Source organism: Nasonia vitripennis, chromosome 2 (assembly GCF_009193385.2).
Source record: "Nasonia vitripennis strain AsymCx chromosome 2, Nvit_psr_1.1, whole genome shotgun sequence".
Classification (NCBI taxonomy): Eukaryota; Metazoa; Arthropoda; class Insecta; order Hymenoptera; family Pteromalidae; genus Nasonia; species Nasonia vitripennis.
Window position 1 is genome coordinate 10,756,332 of NC_045758.1, and position 23,825 is coordinate 10,780,156.

At 45.2% G+C, this 23,825-nt stretch overlaps 4 protein-coding genes across 10 annotated transcripts in view; 2 read left to right on the forward strand and 2 right to left on the reverse strand.

The window, feature by feature from the left end:
* LOC100678758 lies at positions 1 to 17,319 on the forward strand. 5 transcript variants are annotated; one of them, XM_031922663.2, is made up of 10 exons: positions 1 to 659; positions 3,015 to 3,366; positions 9,444 to 9,709; positions 10,904 to 11,354; positions 11,440 to 11,780; positions 12,008 to 12,380; positions 13,334 to 13,835; positions 14,365 to 14,651; positions 14,978 to 15,162; positions 15,286 to 15,742. In XM_031922663.2, exons 2-10 carry the CDS (start codon positions 3,250 to 3,252, stop codon positions 15,428 to 15,430), a joined length of 2,667 nt encoding a protein of 888 aa, XP_031778523.1. In that variant the 5' UTR covers positions 1 to 659; positions 3,015 to 3,249; the 3' UTR covers positions 15,431 to 15,742. The 5 variants fall into 5 exon arrangements, with proteins under 5 accessions (XP_031778523.1, XP_031778521.1, XP_031778524.1 ...); XM_031922661.1 differs by having other exon boundaries at positions 7 to 659; positions 11,984 to 12,380; positions 15,286 to 15,747; XM_031922664.1 differs by lacking the exon at positions 15,286 to 15,742 and adding an exon at positions 15,806 to 17,319 and having other exon boundaries at positions 9 to 659; positions 11,984 to 12,380.
* The window catches only part of LOC100187593 (BTB/POZ domain protein), a 15,754-nt gene continuing 7,861 nt past the window's right edge, over positions 15,933 to 23,825 (forward strand). Inside the window, exon 1 of the mRNA XM_031922509.1 lies at positions 15,933 to 16,068. Coding sequence (XP_031778369.1) covers positions 16,058 to 16,068 — 11 coding nt within the window. The 5' untranslated portion in view covers positions 15,933 to 16,057. The remainder of the gene's footprint in view (positions 16,069 to 23,825) is intronic.
* On the reverse strand, positions 20,018 to 21,274 carry LOC107980697. Its single transcript, XM_016982236.3, has 2 exons — positions 21,148 to 21,274; positions 20,018 to 20,980 (listed from the first exon to the last, which is right to left on the reverse strand). The coding sequence occupies exons 1-2, from the start codon at positions 21,178 to 21,180 to the stop codon at positions 20,618 to 20,620; spliced, it is 396 nt and encodes a 131-aa protein (XP_016837725.1). The 5' UTR covers positions 21,181 to 21,274; the 3' UTR covers positions 20,018 to 20,617.
* The window catches only part of LOC100680148 (tudor and KH domain-containing protein homolog), a 14,676-nt gene continuing 12,427 nt past the window's right edge, over positions 21,577 to 23,825 (reverse strand). For 2 of the 3 annotated variants that reach the window (XM_032596725.1, XM_031922666.2), the window contains one exon: positions 21,577 to 23,434. In XM_032596725.1, coding sequence (XP_032452616.1) covers positions 23,189 to 23,434 — 246 coding nt within the window. In that variant the 3' untranslated portion in view covers positions 21,577 to 23,188. Of the gene's footprint in view, positions 23,435 to 23,589; positions 23,749 to 23,825 lie in introns of those variants that run through there. The other variant, XM_031922667.2, reaches the window with a different exon arrangement.

The following is a 23,825-nucleotide window of genomic DNA, read 5'->3' on the forward strand; positions in this document are numbered from 1 at the left end:
CCAAGCTCGGAGAGAGACAGAGCTAGTCGTCGTCTCTCTGAGTCTCTGACAGCTCGCTCCCTCCCTCTATCCTGTCTCGCGGTCGCTCGCGCTGTTCTCTATTGTTGACAGTAGTCCTTCTCGCGCCGTAGCCGCGGCAGCAGTGCCTCCGCTCCGCGCGTATTGTAGTTCCTACACGATATATAATATACACACAAAATAGAGTTCTCGCGTACGTATATCCGTCAGTATATAATATAGACTGCAGCTACGGTTCCGTGCGTACGCGCAATAAAAGCCGACGTCGCGCTGCGGCTCTTCTCTCGCGTACGACAACGGAGTTTGTGCATGCATAGGTATATCGAGTCCAGGTAGTAGTTTTACACGGATACTAGGTATATAAGAGAGTATCAGAGTGCGCGAAGGGAGCAGAGTATATATCGAGGAGAGGGAGAGGAGCAGTCGCGCGATGCGCTCCATATTGATCCCGCGCCGCCGCCGCAGCCGCGGCTGCTTCTTCTTGCTCCGGTCGCCGCTCGCAGGAGGAGCGGCGCCCCGTTGAACCTGCAGCTGACACCAGTCGGTGCCGAGGAGATCAGCCAGCCTGCTGACGATCGATTTTACTCGCACGACACGACACACTGAGAGATAGAGAGAAACTCGTGTCGCATCTCCTGCCAGTACGTATAGACTCACGCCTAAGTATATATAAGTATTATTCTCGCTACCCCGTTCACTGCTTATTGTTACTGGTTATTTTTTTTCGTGCGTCATTGTCGAGAGAGTGTAAAAAATCGTACGGCAAAGCGCACGGGCCGCGTTTTACGATCGCGTTTTTATTCCTCGCGCGCGCAGTATACACGCGAGTAAGTAGATTAGCGGAGAGCTGATGTGTATACGCGCGCTCGGAGTGAGTGAGCGAGAGAGAGAGAGAGAGAGAGAGAACACTGCGTGTATACAACTCACTGCAGGCAGTATAAGCGGCGAGCGAGTATTACCTGGCCACCTCGTAACACACATCGACTGCGTCATGTACTAATGCGTGTGCAGCAGCAGCAGCTCTCTCAGCGAAAAGCGAGAGGCTTTGTGCGCACTTGTAGACTCGGTTATTCGTGCGTTGTAACCCTGTAACTCGGTGAAGCGAAGGAAGAATACTCGTCTGTAAAAAGCCATCGTCTATACGGTAATCAATGAAAGCAGAAGCAGCAGGATCAGGAGTAGCTAGAGTACGTGAATCGCAAAATCCGCTGCATCTGCACTTGAAGCGCACGCGAAGCCTAGACCACAGGTATAAAGCCAGGGACTCGCATAGGTAAACCGCGAGCATGGTGCATCGCGCGCGCATCAGACTCTCTCTCTCTCTCTCTCTCTCTCTCTCTCTCTCTCTCTCTCTCTCTCCCATCTGCCCTTCCACGATACACAAAACACGCGTCTAGCCTAGCTCTCGCCACAGACACACCTATACATACATACACACAGGCGAGTGGCTCTCGATGCAGCATATGCAACGCTAGTACTCCTGCGGCGGAGATCGATTCGCTCGAAACGTTTCTCGCTCTCCCTTCCACCCGACAACTCTACCCACACACGCATACATAAGTATATACAATACAATACACAACAAACACACACACACACACAAACGGTGTTTTCTCCAGCAGAGCGCAGAGAGCCAACTAAATTTAGAACGCGGCGTGTACCTACACTACTCATTGTTGTTTCGTCCTGACTCCTGCTAGTCTCTCACTCCTCGACGATGACCCACGCGCCGCCGTTGTTGTTTAGACGCCACCGCGCGCGGAGTAGAGGAAGAAGTTTACTACGTACGCAGTGCGGTGTACGCACGCCGCGAGTGAGATAGTCAAGTGAAGCGTGCACGCATGTATACGGGCGTGTGTACAGTCGCTTTCATTCAGCTTATCGCTGGCGCATCATCGCGCGCCTGCATGACTCGCTGTATATATATATATATATATATATATATATATATATATATATATATATATATATATATATATATAACTCCCAACGGTACATTATATTATGATTCCATCTCTCGCGTCCCCCCTTCCCTTGCCAACCGTGTTTTTTCACCTCCTGCCGTCGGCCGTGACTTCACGCGCGTCCGCGTTTTCATAGTGCGATGGGCTACGCTGCTGTTGTTGTCGTCGTCGGGTCGGAGAGGAGTGTACGTTTCGGGGAAAAAGACGAAAGGGAAGTCAGCGGTTGTTATGAGAAGTTGTTTATACACCTCTAATGTGGGACATTTTATTTACAAATCTATAGCTCGTTAGTCTCTGATGGGTTCGATCCGTTACTACTTGATCGATTTTCGCGCTTCGGAGTGTATTATTCGAGATGCTTATCTGTGTAATATATCTCAGCGTATAATTTCGCTGTTCCTTCCACCCACGCTTCGTCGAGAGACAAATGACTCTCGGATCGTCCTTTTTAATGCGTATTATTATTCGAGGTCGTCGCGAGTGGTATTAGGACTGTAATTTCGGTCATCGTGCATACGTTCCGACTGAATATAAAACCGCACCACACACGATTGATTTTACCGTAGATCCGCATTGATTAACGTCGCTTTCACTATCGCTCATTCAATATCCCACTTGATGGCCGAAGACATCCAAGTTTTTAATAAACGTCAATCCCTCTCGTTATAAGCAATGCATACGCGACGGTGTACATGCAGCACGCGACGGTGTACATGCAGCACGCGACGTTTGCGCTTGCGTCATGCTCCATGCGGCATGTGTGTATGACGCATTTGATATGCATTAAACATCGATTACAAATTACTCCTCGTGCTCGTGCACAGCCCTGATGCCGCCGTCGGTGCTTTGAATTTTTTCTCGACTATGATTTTTTTTAATTCACTCTCTCGCATCGGTGTTCGATCGATTTTTATCGGATCAACGCGTGAAAAAGTGGTCCCAGACATGAATGACATACAACTTTATTTATTGTAGAAGACCAGAGAAAAATGTTGGAATAAATCCTAACGCTCTACATTTTTAACTCCACAGATCAAAGCAGCAGAAACTCCCGCAGCGACCCACGCGAAGCCCGGCGAAAAAAGCGCAGCGGTGTACTAACGAGGACCGGCAAAAAAGCTCAGCAGCAGCAGTAGCACTGGTGGCGGCGGCATTTCGGCGTATAATAGTAGGGAAGGACTCTCGCAGCGGGTCTCGGCATGAGGATTGCCGGGGCGGGGGAGGCCTCGCGCGCTGAACCGGCCTGCCTTTCTGGCGGGCAGGAGGTATGGAAGCAGCCGGAGCAGCTCCTACCGGACACCATCATCAGCAGCTCGCTACCAATACTCAGCGGGGGCTGCCGCCCGGTTTGCCCGGGCTCGACGTCGTGAGAGCTCTGCACCAGGTCAGCCGAGAGACTGATTCTCCCCTTGTTTTCTACAATACCCTCTCTTGCTCCGCTCGGTTCTATCCTCGTTGCGCGATCGATAATTAATGACTTTTATAAACTATCGGTTTTCTCTCAGCAGCTCGGAAAATTCTCTCTCGTCTTGAGGATCCTCTTTACCTCTCAATCTCTTTCTTCTCCTGGAGCTTCATGTTTTAACCTGCGCGCGCGCGCGCGGATCGTCGAAACGTGAGAAGTCGCGACGTTCGGCCGATGTGGAGTAATGTTCCGACAATGGTGATATGAATCTGGAATTAGGAAATTTACGAATCTGATATTCAGCGGGGGTATATACGGGAGAAAAAGTGGGAAAACAGCGGATTACGTATACTATATGAATTAAAATGCCTGCCCACGCTTTCACGCGCGTGATCCGTATCGGCGGAGAGACTGCAATATTGCATTTGATGTTTTTCGTAGTCGGGCTTGGGTAATCGAGTTTTTCTCTTTCTCTATATAATTCAATCAAGTTTGAGGAAGGGGAGAAAGTGCGTTTGCCGTTTGCTTTATCGAACTTTTTGAGTAAAAACGAAGGTTTTCGCTGGCCTCGGATGATTTTTTATCTAAAAATAACCGTCGACCCACGCGCAGTGCGCGCATCGCAAATTGAATTCACGGACGAAACTTATTTTCGTGCCCCCGAAGAGCAGAGAAAAAACTGCACTACCGAAGGTGAAACTCTTGAAGACCGAAAAGTAAATCATTAAGCAACGAATTCGTAGTTTATTCGGTCTAATTATAAATGATTCACACAGTCGATCGCGACTACAAGTGCGCGCGAATAAAACATGAGTACAGGATCCTTAATAATCGTCCGCCGCTCAATAATGCATCGTATACACAAGCGAACAAATCTGTTTGCGCGTGTCCCACAAAAAGCTCGATAATCCTTTCCAATCGCATCAATCATCTGGTTATGGTTGCCTATAGGTATACACCTTCGAAGCATCAGTGTGTGCTTCGCCACTCTAGAGAGGTCAATCGCTCGTAACCAGTTGCGTCATCGAAAACGTCTCTCTCGTTATCGAGCATCGACGACATTCGCTACTAATAATACACCTCGTGCTCGGCTCGTCTTTATCGATGATATAGGAGAGAGAACGCGTCGCGCTAAATCGATGCGAATTGCCCGCCGCGAAAACGCCGCGTGAGAAGCTTTTACCGAGTTTCTCCGCACAGAGCAGCGTTGTATGTATGTATGTACGTGTGTCGAGAGGCCTCCGAAGAAGAGAGAGGAAGCGACTGCATCAGCTGCACGTCAGAGGTGAGAGTGCAGCAGCGCGATAGTCACGCAACTGACTCGGCCCTTTTTTCTCTCTCTCTCTCTCTTTCTCCGCTCGTCTTCTCTCTGTGGGGGAGTAGTGTAAACAAGTTGAAATTCGCGGATGGGTGTGAGAGAGAGGGAGAGCGTGCCTCGAACAGCTGAACGACCCTTTGGCACGGAACGCTTTTTATCGCGAGAAGCACGGCTGGCTCCTTTTTTCCTGGCTCTTATAGCCGCGCGATGCACTGGCTTTTTTCGGACGCCCTGCTGCTGCCGCTGCTGCAGACGTCGTGTAGATTCGCGAAAGTAAATTTGCGGCCGCGCGGAGAGATGCTTAAATGAAAAGCGAACCGGGATTTATCGAGTCGTTATTCGATGAAACGTGATATGCTTGCGTGGAATTATTCGAGGCGGAAATTAAGTGAATTAGAGCTTGGATTTTTACTGGATTTGATGGTTTTTTTTGCCCGCAGATGACATTATTTTTTGGTGACGATCTTTTTAAAGATGATCTAGTGTGCATGTTACTTTGGTTGAAAAATGAAAAGAATTGATGCGTGTAACATCCTCCATTGTGTCAAATATCCGTATTTGCTCATTACATCACACGATCCTCATCGCAGCATCGTCGCATTGGAAAAAAGAACTGCACACAATCTCCTCAGTGCAGACTGTGTACACAGCACAGCTGTTCCAAGCTGGAAGAGCGGGAAACTATGAATCATTAAAAAACAAACAACAAGCCATTAACGCGCTCGATCTCGGAAAGCAAATCAGCAGAGTACACAGTGCTTCTTACAGACACACGGGCTCTCGTTATAATCGCGCTCGCGCGAAGTAGGTTGTGAAAGGGGGCGTCTAGAGCGAGAAAAAGGGCGGGAAAATTAGATCAATTGGCGTTTAAATTTTAAAGAGATGCAACGTTGCACCGGCATGGACGAGCTGCTCGTAGCATTAGCGTGATTTATGCCCGAGATAGCCGCGCGGGCGAGCGTTAAGTAAGCGAGAAATATAAGCCGAATTGATGCTAACGCGCTGCTGTATTTTATCCACGCGTCAGTTGATATTTGTACACGCGGACTATCCTCTCGACTGTAATGCGACTTTTTACAATATGCATAATACACGCGAACGAGAATTTTTATGAATGACGGACGTTTTGCTCGTTGTGTTTACGCTGTTCGTAAAGTCGATGTTCGAGAAAAGCTGCTGCACTTCACTTAGAGAAATTACCGGATAAAGCCAAGACGCGTGCGTGGATTCTCGCTTCTGCAAAATTCACCGCTCGAAATTGCCGCTCAACGTCGCGCAGTTATATACGTAAATATTAAATAAGTGCGTATACATCGGTACAAGTAGCAGAGCTCTCTCTCTCTCTCTCTCTCTCTCTCTCTCTCTCTCTCTTCGAAATATATTTATTTCCCTTGAAGAATCCTCTTCTCTCCCTGTCTCTTGCTCCGATAAATCGGCATCTCCGGATTTCCTTCGCGCGCAGATGCGGAAGACGCGCACAAAAGCTCTTCCGCGTTGGCGGCCTATAATATAAGGGTGTGGGACGAGATGGAGCTTTTTTCCCTTCTCTAATATAACTTGCGGCCTGAATAACATACGCTGAGCGAGCCGGCGAGGTGTATATGTATGCATTTATGCGCCTGCGGTCGCCATGCGCGTTTTGCAATGCTTATTTATACGGTCTTGTAAAAATAGCCTATCGACGCTCCGTCGTTGATGCAAATACACGGTCGACCTTCGTCCTCATCTCGCGCTCTCGTCTATCTCTCGAGCTTTTTTTTCGAGGGTATAATCAACAGATGTCCGCGGGAGGTTTGTTGCTGATGTGCGTAATTGATTTAATTGTCACTCGGAGAGTAGAATGAACGGGTAGATGAACGAATAAAAGCGCTCGTTATTTCATTTCTACGGACGCGAACTTTTCCGCTTAAAGAGACACTCTCTCTCTCTCTCTCTCTCTCTCTCTCTCTCTCTCTCTCTCTCTCTCTCTCTCTCTCTCTTGTGTGTGCATTTACGGGTGTCATAAACACTGTGTTATACGCGTCGTAGTTTGGGGTGTATTACAGCTCTCTACACATTTTCTCGACGTTATACCGCAGGAGGAAACTATGTACTACTGTCCGCTCGCCGGCAACATAAGGAAAACTTTTGACGCTATACGTTTTGTTTGGTACCTCTCCTCACACACATATACTCGTATGCAACCACCAGCTCCATCCCGACTTCATCATTACATCGTTAAAAGCTGTTGGAGCAACTACTGCCCATCAAGCCTGACGTGTACGCGATCCTGTAACGATTACAGCGAAAAACTACCGACGATAATGATCGGCCGCCGTCGCGTATTGCATCCGATGCGAAAATACCGGTTAACCTCTAGCAATGAGCAAAGCTTCAGCGCAGAATCTATATAGATATACGCGTGTAGCGGCGCAAGTCGACTGGACTGAACTTTGTTTGTCTTCATCCCCGATAGCCAGGCGCGGCGCGTTCGCTTATATACTCTCTCTTCGTGTAACTACACACAATGGCATAACAGGCGCAAACTCGTCGAGAGAGAGAGAGAGAGAGAGAGAGAGAGAGAGAGAGAGAAGGCTTCCTCTGAGGCGCGCAGCTTTCGATCAATTTAGCAACGTGTGTACCATCAGCGCCATTGAACTACGGGGTAAAGTTCCGCATATAACTTTATAAAGAACAGAGACGAGCGAGAGGGCGGAGGTAGAGGAGGAGGAGACGATAGACGACCGGCTATATAACGTACGTACGTGTGTGTGTGTGTGTGCAGCCCCGGCGAATCGAGGGCAATCGAATGAAAAGCGATTCGAGAGAGTGCTTTATCGCAGCCTCGTCGTCGTCTGTCTCTCGCGTCTCTTCTAGATAAGCGACGATTCGCTCTCATCCCTCTCTTCTCTTTCTCTCTCTTTTCGGGCCATTGTTCGCCGTTACTTGCAGCGCCGCGGCTGATCGAAAAAATACTACTTTTGGCGAATCGCGGTATAGGAATAGCTACTTCCTTGGGGATCGAGCGAATTAGCCGGATGAGAACGCAAGGATTCTTTTTATCGTTTTTTGTACCGCGCGGTGTATATGTATAACGCGAAATTGAGTGGCTCGGTGCGGAAGACATGAGGGCTTTTAATGGATTTTTCATGCATTCATTTCCGTGCGATGACGCAAGTAGTCTTCGTATTATACACGTGCGCGTACACACAGACGCGCTATATATCTCGCGAGTCCACTTATCTTTAAATATTCATCGGCTGCGAGATAGCGGGGGTGGAATTCGTCAGCGGTGTTTCTTTTTTAATTCCGAATATTCGAATAGCGTCGCGATCTATATCTGCGATCCGATTCGTATCGCGTCGCGGGCTCGTCAGCCCAATCAACTGCTGCAATCGAAACTAGGCCAACGAAAAGTTCAGCGCGTGTTCACGGCGCGAACCTCTCGCTCTCCGTGTAAAAACTTCTCTCTCCTCGAGTATAATACGCGCAGAGAGAAATAAAGCTCGAGGACAATACCGCTCTCGTCGTCGGCGATCGACGTCTTAATTCAGGCTTCGCTTTTTTCTCGCAGCAACGGCAGAGCAATGAATCTCTCGCGCTGCACATCCGACACGATGCGCTCGAACCGCGTGAAATCGGCTCACTCGCGGAGAGTTCCGCGAAGCTCTTGCGTGTTTACGAGCCGTCGTTAAACGGATTAATTGCCAACGATCGACGAGCCCCGCCGCGCGCGCGTTAATTGCGCACTTCCCTCGCTCTCTGTTCTCCGTGTGTGTGTGTGTGTGTGTGTGTGCGTGTGAGTGGATGCATGTGCGGTGCGTTTGAAAAAAAGCCGGCGTGGTTCAGAAAAGTGGGCTTGAATCTCGGTTGCGTAACTGGTACGCGCGCAATTGGACGAAGCCAGCGCTTGATTAATGAAACTTTAGAGTCTTCTTTTTTCGCGCGATGCAATTTTTCGAATGACTCTCAATGTGCATTAAATCGTAAAAGCTCTGACGCGTAGACTATAGTCTCTCGTGGCGTGTAAATACGCGTGAGTCGCGAAAAATAGGGACGTATTTAGATATGCGTAACGAGTGTATATATAACGGTTATGCGCTCGATCCGGCCTCGGCATTGAAATAATAACACTATATATATCGAGATCATCATCATCACGCGTTGCGCGACGCCGCGCAGTAAATTAATCGACCTAATACCAGGCGCACGCTAATTGAGCCGTTTTACACTATGCATTATATGCGTTGTGTGTGAGACTATGTACACTGGAGGGAAAGAACAACAGGTCGTTACGAGAATTGGACTGGACTATTTTGTTGTGATACTCATGTACGAGCTGTACAAATGGCTCTTATTATTAATATAGCGTTGCGACACGTTAGAATCACCGACGCCGACATTTCTCACTCTCCCATTACATCCAGAAACTCGAGCGAAGAAACTACAAGGAAACTCTTCTCTCTCTCTCTCTCTCTCTCTCTCTCTCTCTCTCTCTCTCTCTCTCTCTCTCTCTCTCGTTCCCATGTGTCGTCTTACCCCAAAACTTTTCTTTTTCCACGCTACTACACCTATATACAGAAAACTCTGCGTCCCAAGAAAAAAAATCGATCGATCAATCGTCGCGCGTTATTCCCTCGACCCACATCCGATCTGCATAGAACCGCAATTCGTTCATCACTCATGAGGGAGTATATTATACTGTACAATTTCTCGGAACGCAAATAACACATGGTCGTCGCATTTTTATACCTTGCAGACGGTGATATCGCTGCGGACGGCGTTGGACTCGTCGCGCGAGGAGCTGCGCCGACTGAAGGAGGCAGCGCCGCCGGATTTTTCCAGCGACAATTACAACGAGGCCGTCGAGCGGCTGGCCCTTGAGAATCACGTGCTGCGCAAGCGGTTGCTCGACAGACACGGCGAGTTTTCCAGCGATGCCGCGACCAGCCCACCACCACAGCAGCAGCCCCCTAAGAGCGCCAAGAGCGTCAGTTTCGACGAGACAGTAACCGCCGGACAACAGTGAGTGAACAGTGTTGTGCTCCAGTTGTTTAATTCTTCATTGTAGTTGCGGCGAGTTTGGAAATTCGTTATGCAAATTCAACGCGAAACTGTCCGTGAATGATTAATAACGCACTTGGGGGACCCGCGTTTGAAGATTAGCAAGCGCAAAATCGCTTCATTTGGGAATATTCACTGCAGAGCGTCAGCTGCAGCTGAGAGTGAGAGAACGTCGTCGTCGTGACTTCATTTATCCGCGGCTTTTTGCGCCGTTTTCTCTAAAAATATGCGCGCACGTTTTCGCATACTGGAGTCGCTGCTCTTGCCAAAGTGCCTCGGAATAGAGAGAGAAAGAGAGAGAGATTTTTCTTCGCCGTCGGCGCTAGGAAAGTCCACGCTAGGTCGCGCTCTATCTCTTTACTATACACGTGGTTTCGCTAACGAGCTGTTTTTCCCGGAACGACATTTTCTCAGCTATTCACTGCCGACGATGCAAAATTCGACAATTCGAATATAGCTTAAAGTATATAGCTATATACAACAATGTTCGGCTCTTTCAATAGGAAACTCTCGCGCGCAGGCAAAAAGTAAATATACTTATCCGGATAACTCTGAAAGCGTTAAATTCGCGCGCCAGCGTTAGAGGTATCAAACTGATTGTTTGCGCGCCGAGAGCGCGATAAGAGAGTATTATATACAAAAGCAAGTAAGGTCACGAGATTGAAAGATATTGCGCGCGCGCAATCCTTTGTGGCGATTTATACCCCTTACTCCGAATAACGCATACACACACACACCCCTCACGAATTGCATCGAGCTTTCCGCGTATATCGAATCGTTCGCGCGCGATAGCCTCGAGATTTTTACGGCCGCTCTGTAGGGAGAAAAGGCTCTCCGCGCGTTTATATGCCTTTATATAAAAAAACACTAAATTCTCGCGCAGCTTCGGAAATCGCTTTTATTGGCTAGCTCGGTTTATTGCTCGTTTCGAGAAATATCGCTGCAGCCGGTCGGCCTCCTGCAGCGTCTCTATATTGTAAACACACAGCGTGATGATAAAGTCGAATCGCATTTTCAGTTTATTGGTATTATCGGGTGATTTGTAAGGGTTGCGACTCTTTTTTTCTCTCTTGAGAGAGATTTGAAAGTTTCACGATCGCTATTTGTCACGTATTTATTTATAAATTATTTGGTGCCATTCGCCTGTTTTTACAGGCCGCCGGAGGAACCATCAGCCAAAATGGAAGCCGAGACGACGGAACCCTCGTCGACCGGAGGCGAGGATAATCCTTCAGCGGAGAACTCCAAACAACCAGCTGCCGAGCAACCAGCTCCAGCAGCAAGCGACGAAGTCGACGGCAGCGGTAAAAAGGAGGCCGAGGACGAAGCCGTGGACGCAGCTGACCAGCAGGAAAAATCCGCGAGCGAAAACTCCCTTACCGCCGGTGACGCCGAAGAGAACAACGAGGACGAGGAACAGCCGCAAAACAAGCTCAGCAGCCAAGGCGTGTCCGCCGAGTCGGAGAACGAGTCCGAGGAGCTCGATGATATCGAGCTTATATTCACCACTGAGGAGACCTGCAGAGATGTCGGACTGCAGGAGGATCTCGTGTCGATCACTGACGCGGACAACTGGCAGCAGCAACAAGCGCGGACGCCCACGCCGGTAATTTTATTACCTCTGTTATGTTACGTAATAAATTTGTGTACAGAAGGTTCGTGTAAAGATTGTTCAATTTAACGTTGTACAGAACGAACAGCACAAATCGGTGCTGAAGATTGGCCAGTCCAAATCAGCAGACGGCGGCGATACGATGCTCGTGTGTAACGGTGGCAACGGCGGCAACAGCATCAACGACAAGGCGGGCTCGGTCGACGAGGCGGTCTCGTCGCAGAGCAGCAGCATCGACCGCGAAGAGAGCGTCGACAGGTTCGACGAAAGCTCTAGCAGTCGACTCAATCACAAGTGGTCGCAGATCTCGGTTCTCGTAGAGACGGACATTAGCAAATGCGGCATGCTCGAAGAGGTTGATCTCGGACTGAGACACGCCGCCAGAAGAAATACACTCGCGGCACCTCCTGCAGCTTACAGGTCAGTTGTTTTGAAACTTCGAGTTCGATATTGCAGTCTCCTTCAAATTGCTTTTGAACATTTCTTTCTGCTTTTATTTATTTCGTTGTTCATACAAAGTGAGACAATTCGCAAAATAATAAAAATACATCCTGCGTATCATTATATCACCGTAATCATGATCAGTTCAAAAATTCATCCGCATTCAATCCTCGAAAATAAAGCAAGCACAATCACGCGGTCCACAGGCCGATAATCCACCGCGAGGCGTTGGCGGCTGGCCGCCGCAAATCCTCCGCACCACTGCGTCCAGTGATGGATCGCGGTAGCCCGGGTAGTTCCGGTCCCACTGGTGATCGTCGTGAGTCAGGAGCTCAAACTGATATATCGGCGCTGCCGGCGCAGTGGCGCTCCGAGAGCTACCTTGCGCATAAAGTCGCCCACACCTTCACCACGCTGCCCAGCAAGTTCGCTCTGCCAGCCGGTGTTCCGGGAAGGCTGAGATTATCCGACAAGACGCGGGAGGCCAGGCGGGTCATGCTGTCGGATATCAGCTTCACGAGTATGGTGCCGGAACTGTCGAGGAGCGCCGATCATCTCTGCCACGAGCCGCATAATCAGGTGTGTTGGCGTTTCGTTTGATTGGAATCGTAAAATAAACAATTTAATTGGATGATGTTATAACTCGGAGTGGTCTATTTTTTATTTGCGGGACTCGGTGAGGTTTCGCGAAATGTAATTAAATCTTCGGATTTTTATTTTTTATACGTGGCTTTGAAGTGGACTTTGAAGATTTCCATACGGATAGCTCTGAGAGTTGAGGAAAAGTTTGACATTACTAATATTACAATGATCAAAATGACTAGCACTTTGTCTTCGTACACCTTTCCTCTCTGTTTGAAAACCGAGAATGATAAAACGTGGTTTTTCCAGCTGATTCGATGTTTTTACGGTCCATACATGTTGCGTGGTCGTTGGAAGTACTGGATACTCATACAACTCCCATGAACGAAAACTCGTGGTGATACGAAGCTATCTCAGTGTGAATTATGCTTTATTTATAGATTGAACAGTGCAAGATTTCATGCTGGGGTATCGTTTTATCGGGGAATTTATAAGCAAACTAAAATCACGAGAGTACTCTGCAAAGGAGGCGCCTAGGCATGCGTAAATTACAGCTCATTTCACACAATTACGCGTTGACGGTGCAGTAATAGCTGCGTTTAACATAGTATTGTGATTATTATCGACTCTCCCTCTAGTGTAGCGTGTGTTGCACACTGTACTTGTAATTAATTTTATAAATGATTTTTAGAATAATTTATAAAATACTTAAAGCTGTTGCATCTGTCGGAATACATTTAATTGCTAATTTACAGTTTTAATGCCCGTCATCAGTGTGTCTAGCCAAGTTTTTTGTTAACGAATTTTTAACAGTTGTGTTGTAAAGACTTTTTTTCTTAACAAAATTATACTTATTACTCTCCACATTTACTAAAAAACATTTTTTCTTAACGTTTACACATATCAAATGCATTAAAAACTAAAATGCAAACTCGTTTTTTATCTTGCAGTTTCCGCAGCCGCATTGTTACGGTTCACGCAGCGGCGCCACCGGTGTGGCAGGACCCACCTGCGCAGGCCTGCGCACCCCAGAAAGCAACCGTCGCGAATCTTGGGCCCGAGGTGGTCCTGGACTCCCGAGTCCCTGCGACTGTCGCCTCTCCACGGATCTCTACTCTGCACGCTACCGAGGCAGTTTGAGTTCGATCCCATCGCCAGGCGGCGACTTCGGCCCATCGCGTCGTCACTCCTGGCGGCCCAACGCTGCTGCCTCGTTCGACGGCTGGCGGACACCGGCCGTCATTCCTGGCGGCACTGCAGGTCATGGAATGCTTGGCGCAGGAGGTGGAGGTGGTGGAAGTATGGGGAGCAGTGTCGGGGGTCAATTAACAAGGTCTACCTGGTCATCGATGCCCTCGTCGCCGACTCACGTGCAGCCACCGTCAGCAGCGCTGGTCGCCAGGCTCGCCAGTAGTCCGCCTAGAAGGACCAGGTCCAAGGTCACTTTTCAAGGTTCGTCTCGTTCTTTAAGGCATCCGTGTGTTTATATTTTCATATACTTTGGAAGAAAAGAAGACCATTTGAAATATATATATATATATATTTTTAGTGATTCGATATTTTCTAAGGCTGTAATACAAAGCCTGATAGATGTTGGAGAGGACGCGAGTATCTTTTTGTATGAAAAAACTCCCCTCGGTCTTATCGAAATCTCCGCGTCGGCGGGAAAATCGTCTTGTAATATGATTCTGTTGAAAGGAAGTTTTGATTCCTCGGGAGAACGCGCCGGTAAATATATATCGAGAAGAGATTCTCGAGGAATAAGACGCTGGAATTCAATTTTCGTCTTATAAGATTGCCCATAATGAAAAGTAAAATTTGTCATCTACTTTGAATCCAGAGGGATTAAACTGTGCATTGCGCATAACTATAATATTTCGGAAAGATAAAAGAGAACACGTAGACATTTTTTTTTTAAATAATCCATTGTCTTGTAGAGCATCATTAATGAAATTATTTTTGTTTTATGCTCGTGTTTCAGAATGTCCGATGATCCGGGGCAGCCTGCCCAATCTTCGCTCGGAGCTCCTGGCCGACAACAGCGGTGACTCGACCGAGTCTCTGCTCGACGAGGCCGAGGATTACCTGAGGCGCAGCATCGACTCGATGCTGACCCTCTCGACGGCTGCAGCGGCGGCCGCCGTCGCCGCCGGGGAACACTGCAGTGGTCGACACTCGGCGCGCAGAAGACGCGCGCGCAGGCACTCGGAGCCCGACCTCTTCCGAGAATGGAATCCGCCACAGGACGCCAGACCTTACTTGCCAAAGGTAAGATCGAAGGAGTGGACTGAATGGGGATAGAATTCGCTTTGCGTGTCGAAGGGGTTCTGGTTAGCCCCGGATAGCACATTCTCTTCATAGTTTGACATTTTCAAGTGCAGACCTAATTAATTAGCAAAGTGAAAGTGGATTCTCACTTAAATTATTTCACTCTTTTTCTGCGTAATCGAAATTTTGAACTCCATTATGAGATTCGGTTCTAAATTTAGAGACTTCTTTAAGTAGTTCTCGGATATAATAAGTTATTCAAGATTTGGGGAAGTTATAATTCGACTAACGAATTGGAGATATACATGCTCCTCTTTTTGCGACAGATACCACGAGATCTCAAATTGGATCATCTGGTGAAGGTGATCTCTCCGGAGGGAAGGATCCTCCAGGGTCGCGTGCGTTACGTCGGACCCGTCGCCGGTCGCGAGGAAGTCCACGTGGGCGTTGAACTGCCGAACGAGAGCGGCTCCTCCGACGGTACCTTCCACGGCAGGCGCTATTTTGATTGGTGAGCTTCAACCTGTATCTATATTAAGAGCTCATAATGAGCGGAAAATAATGCAAACGCATTTGAACGGAATCAATAAACCTTGCAAATTACATTGCACGAAAATAACTCAATTATCACCAGCCCGCAGTCATTACGGATATACGCTTCCGCGAACTGTAACGACCCATCCGCCTCAGCTATAGTCAAACGCGCCGTCCATCACGAGCAGAGCAGCCGAGCACGTAAACTCACTCTCTCCATAAATACCTACATAAATAAGCCATAAATCCTCGGACGCAAGCTTGCCTATAGTCGCGCGGAATTAATGAAGCCCGCCGACATCGTCTACAGACGTACGCCTTCGTTGCGCCCTCCTAGACGGCATGCACACATACGTACACACAGGCATGTAATGCTCGCAGAATAACAGTCGACCTTGATTCCTCATCCACAAACGCGCGACATGAAAATAGCCGATCCTTGACCTTAGCCACTGCCAGCATACCCCCTTCCCTCGAGTCCTCGAAACTCGGCCGGGCGACACGGACTACCCCCCGGAAACGAGCTCTCTATAGCTACTTTATAGTATGCACACGTACCTCTATAGCTACCTCTAACTGTATATACATAGAGCTACATACCTACATGAAAATTTAGGAAGGCGGGAATGTTTGTTGTATGTTCGCAGCGAGCCGGAGCGCGCAGTTTTCGTGCCGTTCAAGAAGGTCGTGCTTGCCTGGTGTACCACTTGACCCGAGGCCAGCCTCACCACCAGTAGCAGCAGCAACGATCCTCCGCCGACTCCCGCCACGCCCGGGACCGACACTCCGGCCACGTCCACGCCTCGCATCCTCCTTTCCCAGTACACCATGTGAACTGGACGGATGGATATTACGACGATGGAGAAGCATATATGCTACAGAGGTATTGGATGATGATGATTTTTCTTCCGCGAATTTTTGTACCTGGTCAATTCGCGCACACGCTCGTGTAGGCTGTGCGTCGCAGAGGGACGATCGGCGCCGATATTCAATTTTTTTCAGCTTTGCTTGTCAATAATCGAACTCGAGCTGAGTAATTAGGTGTACGCTTCGTTTGTGTGTATATTTGAAATTAACTCACGCGCGCGCGACGCCCAAAGCTTGCAGCCAAGTCGCGCGAGTAATCTTATTAAAAGCTCTCTCGCGTCGACGCGCCGACTCGGTATATGCAATCAGCGTCGAGAATTAACGCCCCGGATATTAATCGAGCGTAGCTTGACAAGAAAAACTGTACGCGCGGAAAATTTGAATCAACGTACCTTGAACCGTTTAGCCATATGTACAGGCACACAGAGCATTCAGCGGCGATCGTCCCTGGTTTATCGCACCTTTAGCGAGGGAAAGCTATCTTGTGAATTTTTTAACGTTTTTCCGTATCCCAATGCTATAGCTATATACTATGTATAATGTTTCTCGATGCAAACAAGCAACGGTGCGCAGACGAAAATAATGTCTATTTTGAATATATAAAAAAACGGATGGGAATTTCTGCAGACTACTCGACTTTTTCAGGTACATCGTACGTTGTAGTTTTCCGTGTAATACGATAGCCGAAGTACTTAAGAACTTTCGAATCTATACTCCATGCCCTGCGCGTAAGGAAGAAATTATAGTCTGTCGCGACTTCTTAAAACAAAATATCTCGAGCCAATAACTTTCCCAGGGACTTTTCGGTTATCCGAGCGGGTAACGAACTGTAGTACACCGAGATCTCGCCGACTCGGTTAAATAATCAAAACGAGAAGAAACTCGCCACGTGCGAAAAGCCACACACACAAACTGTAGCGGAATATGTAATAAAGCGCTGAGAGAATGTAAGAGAGGCTACTTACGTATATACGCGCCGCGACTCGATCAATACTCACAGATTGAACACCTTCTGTGTGCGAACCGTCCGCGCGCGCGAGATTTTCCTCCGAGTGTACATCACACGTGTGCTTTAGCGCGCGCCGGTTGCTCTGCATTTTAGTATATCTCACGTACTCGTATACACACCGGTGTTCGTCTATTTTGTTGAATGGAGAGCTGGATATATATACTATAAATATGATGATTATATATACTTACTCGTGTGCGAGTTTTCTATATAGAAGCATGAGGGGCAGGCGTGTGTAACGAAGAGGCTGTAAAAAAATAATATATATATATATATATATATATATATATATATATATATATATATATATATATATATATTTATTTATTTATTTATTAGTGAAGATGCCGCAATGAACTGTACATGATGCGGGGAAACTCGTCTTCTTATATAGACGTTGCACTAACGCCTGCAGGTTGAGTCATTGGCGGAGAGAATATTTCTACACGCGCTGTACTGGCTTGTATGTTTTTCCATTTTTTACTCTTCAGAACTCGTTTCATTAGCATTTCGTGACACCACGAAGAGGAAAAAATTTCCGTGACATACTATTCGTCAAATGGGCCTCGAGAATCGCGGATTCTTTTAATCTTTTGGCTTGGAAAATTCTTTTTCTGAAAGCTTTTGGTTTGATTTTCATCGATACGCACATATGTATAAAGAGACGTAGGATACCTTTGTTCGACAATGACTTAATTTTGCGGACGAATGGGCAATTTGATTATATAGACGGTTCGTGCGAACGAGGAAAGGAGGTGAAATACTTGTGATCTCTTGAGGGGAAGGATGTACTAAGATATATATATATATTAATATGATGCTGTAATATTTTTCCGCTGCGTCGGCAAACGCATATATATTATTATGATGAGATAAACTGTTCATAATATAAATAATTAATATAAAAGAAATTTGGGTACCTGCATCGATGACAATTATTGTATAATTTTAATTTTAAAAAAAGCAAGAAGACAAAACTTTGACGAGTACTACTAGGAATTTATCGTCTTGCATATTGTTTAAGCATGAACGATTCAAAACTGATTGTACAAAATTGCGCATATATACACACGAGCTATCCGATCGCGAGAGACTACGGTGAGCGCGATACCTAGGCGTAATAACAGACACTAACAGGTAGTATTTAATTGCCAATTTACCGGTGTTCCAACAGTATTGACTTTACAATTTACTCTTTAACTCGGATTTTTATTAACTTATTTAAGTTACTCTGTTACCAAGTTATGTTATTTAATAGAAGGTACTTTTTGTTCTGCTATTGTTGCACCTCCCGTGCGCGTCTCTCTTTTACTCCAAATGGATTGCAAGGACATATTTTTAGTACACACGATCGTATATTTTATTTCGTATTTTTGATACTTAATTTGAAGTTGAATTTTTCGTGACTTAACGAGATATATCGAAAGAAGCTCCCTGATGTACTTTAATACGTGTTATATTTCTTATTTTATGGTAGGTTAATACACACAATGGCTGTTATTTATAAATTAAACAATTAAAATGTAAAAAAAAAATCAGAGCGACGTTGAATTCTGTCGATATTCTTTTCCAAGAATCAAAAGCAAGAGCGGTGACAAACATTTATTCGTGTTTTATGTCAAAAGCTGTAAAATAATAAGTCCAGTACATCTATCGAGCGTTAACTAATTTAGAGAACTGATATAATTAATTAAATTAAAATGGAAAAATAAATAAAAACAAATATAGTATCTGATATACCGATGGATATATCTATTCCCGTAACAGCAAATTTAAATGTAAAACTGTTTCAATGTTACTTAGATGAAGTACCGACGCAAATCACTTGATTGTTGCCATCGATTTTGAAATAACTCCATTATGACCACGAATATAGCTTCCAACGATCAGACGATAAGCGCATTGCTGTTATTTCTTCTCTTTTCTATTTTAATTCGCCAGAGCTTTATCTAGTGTTCGGTTAATTTAAGCTGTAAGATATTTATTGCCGATCTTATCCTCGTGAAAGGATATATACGTTTCTTAAAGTGCATAAGGTTCTCGCCAAGCATGAAGTAACAGACTCGTTTGGTGTTTTCAAATACGAAAATTCAAATATAGAAGGCTTTTTTGAGTGCATTATTATCATAATCATTATAACTATATATTATGTCAATTTGTTCACGCAAGATGTGTATAAAAAGAGAACTATATATAGCGTGTATTTATTATTGTTTTTAAATTGACTATCTATCATTGGTGCCGCTCAAAGCCCCGCACGAGCATACTTATATTTATAAAAAGAATGAGGATGTGCGGAGGCAGCGTATAATTTTTTTTCACGCGCGTGCGTCTGCGCAAACCTACCCCGCAGATAAAGAAAATAAATCAATGAATTCGTAGAGATTCTCTTGTATAAATGTAATTTATATCTGAAACGTTTTCGTTCCTTTTCGCATAATGGAATCGCTGCTGTCTATTATTTCTTCTGATATACATGATAATATGCGGTACAAGAATATATAAAGTACTCGCAGGAGTATTACTTTGCAATCAAGTCACCCAGAGCGGATATATTTCAAAATCGAATATGTGAGAGTAATGGTGAGCGAGAATGAACATTTGTTTAAACAAAAACTCTGGAGATGAAATTAAAATAATATTAAGAATAATAATAATTAAAAAATGACAAGTTGTTGTGAGATTGTTGAAATACTGTCGTTCCATCGCTGTATTGACTGTATTAACAAAGAGATGGTGGGTATAAAAGAATGTACCGAAAAGAAAATAAAAATATTATTACCGTATCGTGGTGGTTTTTAGTGCACCTTTCACATTCAACTTTTATGCTTTGTCTTACTGTTGAGAAAAAAGTTACTTCTATTGCTTAGAAAGCATTCTACTCTTTTAGATGAATTGTAAATATGACAAGCGTAATAATGAAGGATTTTCAAATCAAGGTAGTATTGCATTGCCATTTCGCTAACAAGTACTTTTTATTTCATTCATAATATTTTTACTTATATCATAAATTGCAAACTTATGATTTGTGCAACAATATAATACAAATTAAAAATTTTGAAATACAATGTGTTTTCATTCATTATATACACCTTGATATCGAGATTGTCAATACCAATTTTTACATCAACAATTTTTTAAATCAAATTTTTTTTTCAAGATAAAACAAACAACAACAGTAACAAACATAACGATGGCAAAGGTATTCCACATTCCACAATACAGCCATCCCGCAGATTATACAAGGAGGTTCGTTCGTCCGGTCAAGAAATTTAATCAGCGCTAAAAGTTTTCGCAGACATAACTATACCTAGAGTCGCGTCGCGTTTGGTCCTGAAATGAAGTTTCAAAAAATTGCAGATTGAGAACTGCCTAACGAGGTTGTCCCAGATTTGCTAACCAGCTTTCCCCGACTACCATTTCGAGCGTTTTTGCTCCTTTTCTGCAATTTTTACTCGTGGACTCGATAAAACTTAGAATTGCAACATGAGAATTCAAGCAGCCATTCTGTCCTTATATCGAGAATAATCATCAGTCTCCTATAGTCAGTCCATGTTCAGTGGTGCGAAGGGTAGTCGGCGTACCAACTGAAGGCTCCGTTGGGCCCGGTGTGTGCTCCAAAGTCAACGTAGTCCAGGATATGAGCTGTGTGCGCTGAGACAGATCGCTCGGGCCTGGCTGGTTGTAGTTGAATTGTCTGTTCGATCATGGGCTCTGGCGCGTGATGCAGTGATGAGACTGCCACCGGCATGTAGCCCTCCGCCTGTCGAGGATATCTAGGTCCGGGAGACAAAGGTACGGATGGAGGTGGACCTATAGGGTTCAGCTCGATTACGTCCACGCCGTCGATAGGAATGGCAATGTAACGTGGGCCTGCCAGAACCAAACTTGCACAGTAGGCTGTTACTGTAAAGAGGCGCTGAAAGAAAGGTTATTTAGAATTTTCTCACAATTTTATTTGAAACTTATGAAAAATTCTTAAACAAAATTTCAAATGGCCACGTGTGATTGATCAAGTAAATTTAAAACGTGTAATGAAAATCACTCTTTCTAACACGAAATACGAGGGAAAAATACTATAGTTACCAAGAAAGTGTTCGTGAAGGTTCCGCTCGTCATCTTTAAAAATCTGGACGCTGCAGGCACAGTTAGTAAAACCTTGCTTCAACTGAGCCCGAATTCTCCGAGCTGGGCGTTTTATACGGTTTCGCTTCGGCGCGGCAGCTTTCGCTCGCCCGCAGAGATTGAATATCCCCCAACTCTCGACCGCCAAGCACCGACAGTCAATTACGCGTTCACCGCCGTGGATCAACTCTTGCGTGATGGCAGCTAAGCTAGAGAGAGATGTCACCGAGGCTTTTTTCTTAAGCCGTCTCTTTCACTCCCTCTACAATTTACTTCCGATCACGATCTCCGCACAAAAAGGCCAGCCGCTGCATCTCTTTTTCCGCGTGCACGATATGATCTAAGTTTACTCCGAAGATTGATGGATGGAAAAGAAGAGTGTACAGGCGGTTTTGCGTTGGTCGAAAATTTTTATTTTGGAGTTCAATCTTTTGTTCACAATTATTTTCAAGAAGTATACAGTTTGTCGAACGTATAAAACTGGAATTACTCGACGTGGATATAAGTTATTTCCTATGAGAATAAACGTTTTATAGCTTGACATCGGAAAGTAACGAGGTTCTCTCGATTTTTCATGTCACGCTCGTTAATTTTACAATGGATATAGAAAATCTTGGAGAAAAATCCATGCCGAGTATGAGGGCACCTAGCACACGCGAGCGATTTCTTCGCGCTTTTTGCTCGCATCTTCGGTAATTATTTGTGGCGTTTAATCGTGCTGGTACAATGAATCGGTCAATCGACTGCCTGTTATTCTTGTTACACGCACATTACTAAGTTTTTATAAAAATATATAGTGATTGTATATGTACATGTATGTTTTAAAAATATATGTATATTTATGTCAATTGTTCAGCATCGCAGACGCTTGATATACAGCTTGTACAGCCTTTACTTGAATCACATATATCATCGCACGAACTGTTAATACTCATAAGTAAATTAAAACTTTTTTTTAATTAATAGTTATAATAATCAATGAGCAAAAGTAAAATAAATGGCCATTTGAAAGTAAATTAAAAATGCTTGCATTGCAAAACAAGTAAAAAATAAATCAAACGTAGAGAAAAACTTAAAATGCATTTTTTTCAAAAGAAAAGCTAGACAACTTTTGTCTTTCATGCTCTTTTCCGGAGTCAACATAGCGATCAGATCTGACGTGAATAACTAAAACATCGTACATCGGCATTGGCACAGTGAAAAATTAAGGTTTGTTAGATTAATGTTAAGTCGCACTGAAACCTTCACAGCGTTTTACCTATATTCTAACAACAGTCTACACAGCGAACCAGTCGCAATATATGCTTAAGTGTTAAGGAAGCCTATAAAGATACTCATAAAATGTATATTGTTAGTCCGTTTTTCATCGGGTAATTTGTAAATCTTAAGGCATGATTTTATTAACGTTTAAATATTGTCGTTTTGAAAATTCTCCTAGCACTTCGCCCGCCAATAACATAGCAAGACAAAAAAACAACGATCTTAGAAATACGTGCCGATTCTTAAAATGTATAACTAACCAATAACTCTCCAGTAGGAGGCAAATCTTTTGCCCAACAAAAATCAGAGCATTGAAGCACTGAATCAGTTATTTAAACGAGCTCATAGGCAACGAGTTTAAGGAAAAGCAAACAATCGAACATAAAGACTCATTTAGTGTTATAGGTTTCTCAACGTTATTTCTACCCAAATCCGCCAAAGTTCTAGAAACTTTCCGAGCAAACATTGCAGAATTGACTTATAGCATCTCTAAAACGACTGATACAACCACCTGCTTTCGCGCAGTTGATAAAAAAACGCAAAAAAGAAACCTTAGAAAGAAATACTAATAACTAAAAAAAGGAAGATTGCGCTCTATGCGCGAAGTGTCGTTGCTCTCGAGAATCTTCGCAGCGAGAACATCGAGACAGCGATCTTCTATCCGAAACTTTCTCGTCGACGTCGTGTCACAAAAGAAAGATCCCAATCTCAGCACTCTTGATGCAAAGTTCAAACTCGAGTACTAGTAGTACTCCATGTCGGATTCGTCGCTGTCCTCGTACCCGGCCGGAACAATGTTGCGCGTCGCCTGTTGGCTCTCTCGCTTGAAGGGGTTGGCTGGCAGGGGTTTGCCGCGAGGCTTACCATTATTCGTCAGCTGGGAGCCGCGCTCGCTGTCGAGTAAACTACGCGACGAGTTGACGTTCTTGTTGTTGCGTCTCGAGTCCTTTGACGGGCTCGTCAGATCGATGACCTCGATGTTCTGCGGCTGGAAGCAGAGATGCGAAGATTTAGAAAATATACAAGTACGTGTATACGTACACGCGTGCGAAGATGGAAAAGAAAATTTCCGAATCAATACCTCTATAGCATATCAGAGGGAAAATAAACGAGCGCTTACGTAAAACTCCGAGTCGATGTTCGGAAAGAAAAGCGGCAAAAAGCATCATCGTCGAGGTGAAGTATCAGCGCCGGTGTCGCCGCGAGTGATTACTAGGATTTCCGAGAAAGCGCGACACGATTATACTCGCGCCAGGCAAAAAGAAGCGACTCGATATCGGAGCCAGTCTCGCGGGAAATCGGCTAGAGGCGCGAAATGCAGTCTCCATTTAATTCACTTCTCTTCGTTGTGTACCTGCAGTATATATACAACGAGACAA